Source organism: Colobus angolensis, unplaced genomic scaffold, assembly GCF_000951035.1.
Source record: "Colobus angolensis palliatus isolate OR3802 unplaced genomic scaffold, Cang.pa_1.0 Scaffold240, whole genome shotgun sequence".
Lineage (NCBI taxonomy): Eukaryota > Metazoa > Chordata > Mammalia > Primates > Cercopithecidae > Colobus > Colobus angolensis.
Window position 1 is genome coordinate 1,348,369 of NW_012115600.1, and position 9,484 is coordinate 1,357,852.

General features: G+C 51.5%; 1 protein-coding gene across 1 annotated transcript in view; it reads right to left on the reverse strand.

The window, feature by feature from the left end:
- Positions 1–697: 697 nt before the first annotated feature.
- E2F2 (E2F transcription factor 2) overlaps positions 698–9,484 on the reverse strand; it is a 25,411-nt gene continuing 16,624 nt past the window's right edge. Inside the window, exon 7 of the mRNA XM_011945564.1 lies at positions 698–4,436. Within this exon, the coding sequence (XP_011800954.1) occupies positions 4,168–4,436 (269 nt within the window). The 3' untranslated portion in view covers positions 698–4,167. The remainder of the gene's footprint in view (positions 4,437–9,484) is intronic.

A 9,484-nucleotide genomic window follows, 5' to 3' on the forward strand; every position in this document is an offset into this window, starting at 1 on the left:
ACCGTGTTAGCCAGGATGATCTCGATCTCCTGACCTTGTGATCTGCCTGCCTTGGCCTCCCAAAGTGTTGGGATTACAGGTGTGAGCCACTGTACCCGGCCTTTTTTTTTGAGACAGAGTCTCACTATGTAGCCCAGGCTGGAATGCGGTGGTGTGATCTCACTGCATCCTCTGCCTCCTGGGTTCAAGCAATTCTCCTGCCTCAGCCTCTTCAGTAGCTTGGATTACAGGCGCCCACCACCACGCCCGGCTAATTTTTAAATATTTTTTAGTAGAGATGGGGTTTCAGCATGCTGGCCAGGCTGGTCTTGAACTCCTGATCTCAAGTGATCCACTGCACCCAGCCTGAGGTATGGTCTTGAATATGCGTGCCTCACATTTCCAGATGATACTGATGCTGCTGGTCTGAGGACTACAGTTGGACCCACTGATGTAGAGGGTGGGATGGAGAGTGTGGGCAGCAAGACCATTCAGGAAGCTGTGGAAATAGCCCAGATGGGAGGTGACAGAGGCAAGGCTGATCACAGTTTAGATCTGGGTGCTGCGAACTTTTCAATGCCTTAATGGTGAGATTGTAGGCATGGTGATAAGAGGCTGTTTCTTGGAGGGAAATCCACTGGGCAATCATGTGCCCCCAGCACTGGCCAGGATAGCCCCCAACACCCAGCTTGGGGGGACCAGATCCACAAAGACAAGATGCCCAGAGTTGCAGTTTAATGTTTAATGCCCAATTATCTCAATACAAGGAGGCTTACATGGTGCTCATCAAGACAGGACCAGCGAAACCAGACTGCAGGAAATGACCCGCATGAGTCCCAGCACAGGGACCATGTTCTCTCGGGTCCAGCTCACTCTCGAAAAGTGCCACAGGCAAGGTTCTTCAGCTCACCCAGGAGCCAGCAGGCTGGCCAGGCTTATGGTCATCATGGTCACTGAGGGTCCTTGTGGGAGAGTAGGGTTCTGGGACCTCAGGATACAATGACAAGAACCAGAAAGCTGCTTCCAAACAACCCCAAAAGGTTTTCACTTCACGTGCGCTAAGCCACACAACACCTGGATGCTGGGGCACCCAAACCCTTTCCCTAAAACTCTAAACACTGCAGAATGGAGGCTGAGAACACTTGGGGAGGGAGAACAAAGTCAGAACCATCCTAAAGCCAGTTTTTCAAGCTTGACCACCTCCCTCTTCCTCCCTGCAGGCACACCAGCCGATCCCATTACTGTGGAAAAGGGACACCCGCTGATCTAACACCTTTAATGGGAAGGGAGTTAGGAGCACGTTCTTGTCTTCAAGAAATCTCTGAATCTCCAACTCTACTGGATGATTTCCTGGAGTCCCAAGCTTTAGACATCCCTGAGGACATGGGTGATTTTGGGGGGGGCTGCTGGTGGGGCTGGGAAGTTTCCTGGCAGAAATTATTTACCTCAGAAAGAAATTGGCTTTTCTCCTACCCTAGTTTTAAAGTCTACCTGGTCCCTAAAGAAAATACCACTCAGGCTGGGCCTGGTGGCTCATGCCTGTTATCCCAACACTTTGGGAGGCCGAGGCGGTGGATCACTTGAGGTTAGGAGTTCAAGACCAGCCTGACTAACATGGCAAAACACCGTCTCAACCAAAAATACAAAATTAGCCGGGTGTCGTGGCGCATGCCTATAGTCCCAGCTACTTGGGAGGCTGAGGCAGAAGAATCACTTGAACCTGGGAGGCAGAGGTCGCAATGAGCCGAGATCAGGTCACTGCACTCCAGCCCGGGCAACAGAATGAGAGTCCACCTCAAAAAAAAAAAGAAAAAAGAAAATATCACTCAAAATGCATCCTGAAAGCGCTCTGTGGAAGTCGGGAGGCTTCAAGTGTCACTGGCAAGAAGCAGGCATGAGATTGCGTTCTGCACTGAATCTGAGGCTTAGCCTGGGAGGTCTAGCCCCGTGGCCAGGCAAGGTGTGAAAGGGACAGTACAGAGGGGGACAGAGATAGCTGCTGAGGACACATGGCACAAGCCTGAGGGCAGCTCCCCTGTCCAGCCATATGGAGAGGCGTTTAGGGCATGAGCTTACATTCCAGACTTCAGTATTAAACTCATTCCCAATGGGTCCTGCAGGCCTCTTCTTCCTTTTCTCTGATGTAATTCTTGGGGAAAGCTCCAGACAGAGCCCGAGGGATGGGAGTCAAACAGCTCTGACTCCAGGGATGGCACATGGCTAAATGGCAGCCCAGTGGAGACCTCAGAAGAGCAGCCCACTCACCCCAAACGAGATCCCACGCCAGGCCCCTGAGCATGCTGGACTTGAAGATGGGCTTCTGATAAGACCCTTATATTTGGGGAGGGGAGACCAAAAGCATTTCTGTAAAGGGTACAAAATTAGCCTTGCTTATAGAGTGGGGGCAGCTGTGACCTGCTGACCACTCCCGGGAGGGGGCTAACTTGGGGGCCCAGGAATTTGAGCAAATGAGGAGGCACAATTGTCCCCCACTGGGCATTAGATCACATTGGGCCCCACCCTGAAATAATCCCCCGTCTCAAACTTCAGACATCAGTCAGTTAGTTCAGGAGCCATCCAACAAAACCACCTTCATATTTTAAACCAACTTAATGCTACAAACTCTTTAAAAAAGTGCTGTCCAGCCCAGCCTCTGAGAAAACCTAGCTCCCTGAGGGGTGGGTGGCAGGCCTCTCAGACCAACCCCTGCGCCTCTCTCCAGAAGGCACGGCCTTGGTTCACCCCAGAGCACCCACATCCCAGGGTGGGTGGAGGACAAGAGCAGCTGGTCTGCAGGGACAATATGGGATGATCAAGCCTCTGGGGGAACAGGCTGAAGCCAAAAGACCCCCTTAGGACCCCAGGCCTGAAGAGGTAACATGAGTTCGTCTCCCCATTAGCTGCGAAGGCCTGGTCTGCCATGAAGACCTCTGTCACCTCTCTCTGTCACCCCTTCAGTATACCTGGGAAAAAAGGGGTGAACAAGTCACCAAGCCCCAGTCACCTCTGTCCTTGGGGGTCTGAGTGAGCTCTGAGGGGTGGAGCGGTCCTTAAGGAACCATCCCCTTCAATAACATGGTGAAAAACTTCCTCCCAGGGAAGCAGAGAATGATGCCAGCGCCACATTGGGGGGCGGAAGGGATGCTTTTGGCAGTTTTTTGTTTTAATCTGACCCTTCTTTACAGTGGGGCTGCCTCTGCCTACCAAGTCCTTGGTGCAAAATGGCTCCTGGACCAGAGCAAGGCAGAAACTCTGAGGAAAGGTGCCCGCCACAGCCATGACAGCTGCCCGCATGTTCCTGTCTGTTTTCCTTGGGAGCTTGTCTCTGCTGGACCATTTTTACATCTCAAAGGAAGGGAGAGGTAAGGACTTCCTCAGGAAAGGGGTCTCCTGAGCAGGTGGCTCCTGTTTCCACAGGAGCCTCAGAGCTACCTGCCTTAGGATGGCTCTCTGGAACCATCTCTGGGACAGAGGCGACCAGGAAGCCAAGACCAGTGGCTCAGCTGGAGATGTGAGGCCAAGAACAGGTGGAGAGGCGAAAGGGCCCACAGCTGCCGTTTACTAGAATTGTGAGGCCTCAGTGCAATTAGCGTTCCGGCCGACTGGACAGCCCCTCAGAGACCCAGCCCCACCACCACTGTGGGGAAACCAGGGACGTGGCCTGGGTCCCTCCCTTGGAAACCCAGACCTGCCCTGGAACATGGACAGCGATGGGCCCTGATGGGCCTGTCTGTGGAGGTCTCACTAAAAACTAGAACAACCTCCCTGCTAAAACTCAGGGAGCACAAACAAACCACTCAACCTGAAATAAATACAAAGGCATTAAGTGCTTCTTGGTACGTTGAGGGTCCTAATTACCCCTCAAAAGGAGGTAGCAGGACCTTTCCTTGGACTTGGCCACCTCACCTGCAGCCTTCTCGTGAGAGGTCAGAGGTCAGAAGACTGGATGGGCCTCCCCAGGCCCAGCTTCCATTAGGAAGGTGAGGACCCACACCCTTATCCCCTCCTCCCCCGTACCATTCATATCTCCCCACACAGCTTCTGCCGGCTGGGGTGGGAAAGGCAAGGAGACCCCATTCCCTGAGGGCAGCACCTAGTGTCCAATGTCCCTGTGCAGGCAGAGGGCCTGTCAGCCTGTTTGTGCGGAGGTAGAGTCGGAGGCAGGCTGCTGGGGGCAGGCGGGGCCACTCAATTAATCAACAGGTCCCCGAGGTCGTAGGAGTCGAAGAGGTCGCTGATGCCCTCACCTGCCTCCAAGCCCCACAGGTAGTCATCCTGGTCCAAGGATGGGGAGAAGCTGATCAGAGGGGAGCTGCACGCCAGGGTCGGGGACAGGAACTGGTCCTCAGTCTGCTGCAGGAGTGGGTGCGGCAGCTCCAGCATGCCATCAGTAGCCTCCAAGGGGACCAGGGATGGAGGGAGTGGGGCCTGCTGGGGGGTTGGCGCTGGCGCTGGCACTGGAGACAAACAGAAAAAGGTTACACCTGGCCCTGGCATCCAAGCCCTCCGCACACGAGGACAGACTTCCGGTTCTCTGGACGACTGCACCCTTCTCCTCTCTCCTCAGCCTGGATGCAATGCCCTGCTCTCAAAATCCACCTTCCAGAGTCTACACCCAACCCTCCCCCTTTTCTTTTTTTTTTTTTTGAGACGGAGTCTCGCTCTGTCGCCCAGGCTGGAGTACAGTGGTGTGATCTCAGCTCACTGCAAGCTCCGCCTCCTGGGTTTACACCATTCTCCTGCCTCAGCCTTCTAGAGTAGCTGGGACTACAGGCGCCCGTCACCTCACCCGGCTAGTTTTTTGTATTTTTTAGTAGAGACGGGGTTTCGCCATGTTAGCCAGGATGGTCTCGATCTCCTGACCTCGTGATCCGCCCGTCTCGGCCTCCCAAAGTGCTGGGATTACAGGCTTGAGCCACCGCGCCCGGCCCCTACCCCTTTTCATGTATTTTTTATTTTTCTGAGACCGGGTGTCACTCTATCACCCAGGCTAGAGTGCAGTGTTGTGATCTCGGCTCACTGCAACCTCCACCTCCCGGGTTCAAGTGATTCTCCCACCTCAGCCTCCCGAGTAGCTGGACTATAGGCACGCACCACCACACCCATCTAATCTGTGTATTTTTAGTAGAGATGGGGTTTCACCATGTTGGCCAGGCTGGTCTCAAACTCCTGACCTCAAGTGATCCGGCTCCCTCGGCCTCCCAAAGTGTTGGGATTATAGGCCTGAGCCACCACGCCCGGCCAAAAAGGAAAGAAATTCTGACATATGCTACAACATAGATGAACCCTGAGGACATTAAGCTACGTGAAATAAGCCAATCACAAAAAAACAAATACTGTGTGATTCCACTTATATGAAATACTTAGTCAAAATCGCAGGGACAGAGAGTAGAAGGGTGGTTGTCAGGGGCTGGGGATAGAGGAGAATGGGGAATAGGTACAGAGTTTAGTTTTACAAGGTGGAAGGAGTTATGGACATGAATGGTGGTGATAGGTACACAACATTATGAACGTATTAATTACCACTGAACTGTACATTTAAAAATAGTTACGATGGTAAATTTTTGTTATGTTGACTCTACTCCCCACGACACACAACTATACCTTACCTCGTCACCCTCTCCAATTACTGGCCCATTTTTCTGCTCCTTTGCGCAGTAAATTTTCTCCAGAGTAGCCTCAGCTTGTCCCTACTTCCTTATTACTATTCTCTCTTCAACTCAGTCCAGTCTGAGGTCTCTCCCTACCATGTCCCTGAACCAATGACCTCCATGCTGCTAAATTCAATGGTCATTTATCTGGCCTCATCTTATTTGACCTTTCAGTAGCCATTCTCCAGCACTCTAAGCTCATTTCTTTCTCTTCTTTTTTCTTTTCTTTTTTTTTTTTTGGAAACAGGGTCTTGCCCAGGCTAGAGTGCAGAGTGCAGTAGGGTGAACATGGCTCACTGCAGCCTCAACCTCCTGGGCTCAAGCAATCCTCCCGCCTCAGTCTCCTCAGTAGCTGGGACCACTGATGCATGCCACCATGCCCATCTAATTTTTAAACTTTTTTGTAGAGACGGGGTCTCACTCTGTTGCCCAAGCTGGTCTTGAACTTCTGGGCTCAAGCAATCCTCCTGCCTCAGCCTCCCAAAGTGCTGGGATTACAGGCATGAGCCACCACACCCAGCCTGCTCATTTCCACTAGAGGTAAGATGGTGATTTCCCATACAGGGACATGCAATGAGGCACTGGAAATTGCCTGCCACATACATCCTGATGCTCAGAACTCCCCCCATTGGAGTCATTCCTTAAGCCCCAGCCAAGTATTATTTTGAAGATACAACTGCGCTGGGAGGCTAGGCTGCCTGTTGAAACTGGAGGTGCACCCGTGGACATGTGATTTCATTTATTTATTTATTTATTTATTTATTTTGAGACGGAGTCTTGCTCTGGGCTTCACGTTTTAGGGCATCCACTTCCTCTACCTCAAAGGGTTGCTCAGAGGACTGCATGGTAAGTGCATATGAAGCACTGGTTTGGCCTGGCGCAGTGGCTCACGCCTATAATACCAGCACTTTGGGAGGCTGAAGTAGGCAGATCACCTGAGGTCAGGAGTTCGAGACCAGCCTGGCCAACATGGTGAAACCCCATCTCTACTAAAACTACAAAAATTTGCCAGATGTGTTGGCGGGTGCCTGTTGTCCCAGCTACTCCGGAGGCTAAGGCCGGAGAATGGCGTGAACCCAAGAGGTGGAGCTTGCAGTGAGCCTAGATCAAGTCACTGCACTCCAGTCTGGGAAGCAGAGCAAGACTCAGCCTCAAAAAAAAAAAAAATTTTTTTCCCATTTACCAAGACTAATGGGGGAGGTGGTGACACTGCCCTTGAGGCGAGGCGTGGTTCAGCCTCCTTGGACACTCAAACGGCCCTGAGGGAGTCCATGCTGTTACCCCTATTTACAGATGAGAAAACTAGGGCCCAAATAAGTCAATTAAATGTATTTGAATTAAAAAAAAAAAAAATCTAAAGTTTGTTTGGCACGCTGCTGATGTTACAGTCAGAGGCCTGGCTTGGGAGCGGGGAGCATGTGGGCTCAGACTCTGGCGCCTCCTCTCACCAGCCATGGAACCCCAGAACTGTTTCCTCATGTGGATAAACAGGGATGAGTATTAGAAGCAGTAACTGATAAAACACATGTGAAAATGTCTATTATAGATCAGACCTTGCTGTCTCCTGCTGTTGATCACGTCCAGAAATAGAATCGCCTTTTGTAATATGAATGGCTCTTTCTGTCTCTAAAACAGCACTAGGCCCAGCTCAGTAGATGCTCTTCACACAAGCTTTTTTTTTTTTTTCTTTTGAGACAGTCTCACTCTGTCCGCCAGGCTAGAGTGCAATGGTGTAATCTCAGCTCACTGCAACCTCTGCTTCCCTGGTTCAAGTGATTCTTGTGCCTCAGCCTCCTCAGTACCTGGGATTACAGGCATGCACCACCACCTTCGGCTAATTTTTGTGTTTGTAGTAGAGATAGGGTTTCATTGTGTTGGCCAGGTTGGTCTGGAACTTCTGGCCTCAAATGATCCACCTCCCTTGGCCTCTCCAAGTGCTGGATTACAGGCATGCGCCACCGCGGCCAGCCACATAAGCTTTATTTTTTAAAAAAGCAATTTATGCCATATCATCTCCTATAACCCACTCAATATTCATGAGGAAATTTCAAGTGTCCCCATTTGAGAGATGTGGGAACTGAGGCTTCGAGGGGTTAAAGTGATTCACTGACAGTCACCAAGAGATACAGGTTTGAACCCAGGTCTCCCAATTTCAAATCCTGTGCCATCAGCTACATTTAGGTTTATCTCAGAATGTCAGAGCCTGGAGAAATGTCAGAGACGATGTTGTTCAAACCCCTTCTATTACAGATGAGGGAAACTGAGGCTGAAGAGAACACTTCCCCTGGTAATGCATAACCAGGGCCAGGACCCAGGTCCCAAGACTGTAGTAGCTTCCTCTCTTACACGGCCTCTGGCACTCAGACCTCAAAACGACACTACTTCAGAACACAGCATGGAACACGCATGTGAGGGTGTGTGTGTGTGTCTGTGCAGGAGAATTGCTTGAACCTGGGAGGTGGAGGTTACAGTGAGCCGAGACCAGGAAAACTTCCTCTTCCTCCCTTCAGCAGGGTAACACTGAGGCCATGTGACAAGGGTCAGGGGGACAGCCATGACATGAGAGCTGGCCCCACCACTGATTGTTCTGTAAGCCGCTACTCCTCTCTAGGCCTCAGAATCTTGATTTGTAAAACTCAGGTAAAAACTTCACACCCGGCCGGGCTCTGTGACTCACGCCTATAATCCCAGCACTTTGGGAGGCTGAGGTGGGTGGATCGCCTGAGGTCAGGAGTTCGAGACCAGCCTGGCCAACATGGTGAAACTCTGTCTCTACTAAAAATACAAAAATTAGCCAGGCGTGGTGGCACATGCCTGTACTCCTAGCTACTCGCAAGTCTGAGGCAGGAGAATCGCTTGAACCTGGGAAGCAGAGGTTGCAGTGAGCTGAGATCGTGCCACTGCACTCCAGCCTGGGTGATAGAGTGAGACTCTGTCTCAAAAAAAAAACAACTTCACACCCTTGTTTATGTTTTGGGATCTGCCACCTCCACCCAACGTCTCAGAGGACAACTGAAGCGAAGGTGATTCCAGCTTTGGAGGGCTATGCACATGCTGACGCTTGAGGAGGCACAGCAGGAGGAAGATGGACCAGAGGGTGGGGCACAGGTCTGGGATGGGAGATAGGCACTGGGGAGGTGCCCCGAGGGACAGATGGCTGGCACAGGGAGAAGCTCTGGTCCCTGACGAGGCCTGACAGACACGGGAGAGATCATTAGAGAAGAGGTGGGAGGCTGGGCTCTGGTACCAGCTCTGCCATCAACTTGCTGTGTGACCTTAGGGAAGCCACTTGTTCTCTCTGGGCCTCTGTTCATTCATGTGTAAAAAGAAGGGTTGAGTTAGATGGGGACAGCAAACTTCTATAAAGAGCTGGAGCCTGTAATCCCAGCACTTTGGGAGGCTGAGGCAGGTGGATCATCTGAAGTCAAGGGTTCAAGACCAGGCTGGTCAACATGGGGAAACCTGTCTCTACTAAAAATACATACACACACACAAAAATTAGCTGGGCGTGATGGCAGGCACCTGTAATCCCAGCTACTTGGGAGGCTGAGGCAGGAGAATTGATTGAACCCGGCAGGCACAGGTTGCAGTGAGCCGAGATCACACCATTGCACTCCAGCATGGGTGATGGAGCGAGACTCTGTCTCAAAAAAAAAAAAAAAAGCTTGAGAGTATTTTAGGTTTTGTGGGACACTTGTGGTCTCTGTCACACAGTTGCCTTCTTTTTCTTTCTCCCACAACTCTTTAAAAATGTAAAACCACGGTGGCTCAAGCCTGTAATCCCAGCACTTTGGGAGGCCGAGACGGGTGGATCACGAGGTCAGGAGATCGAGACCATCCTGGCTAACACGGTG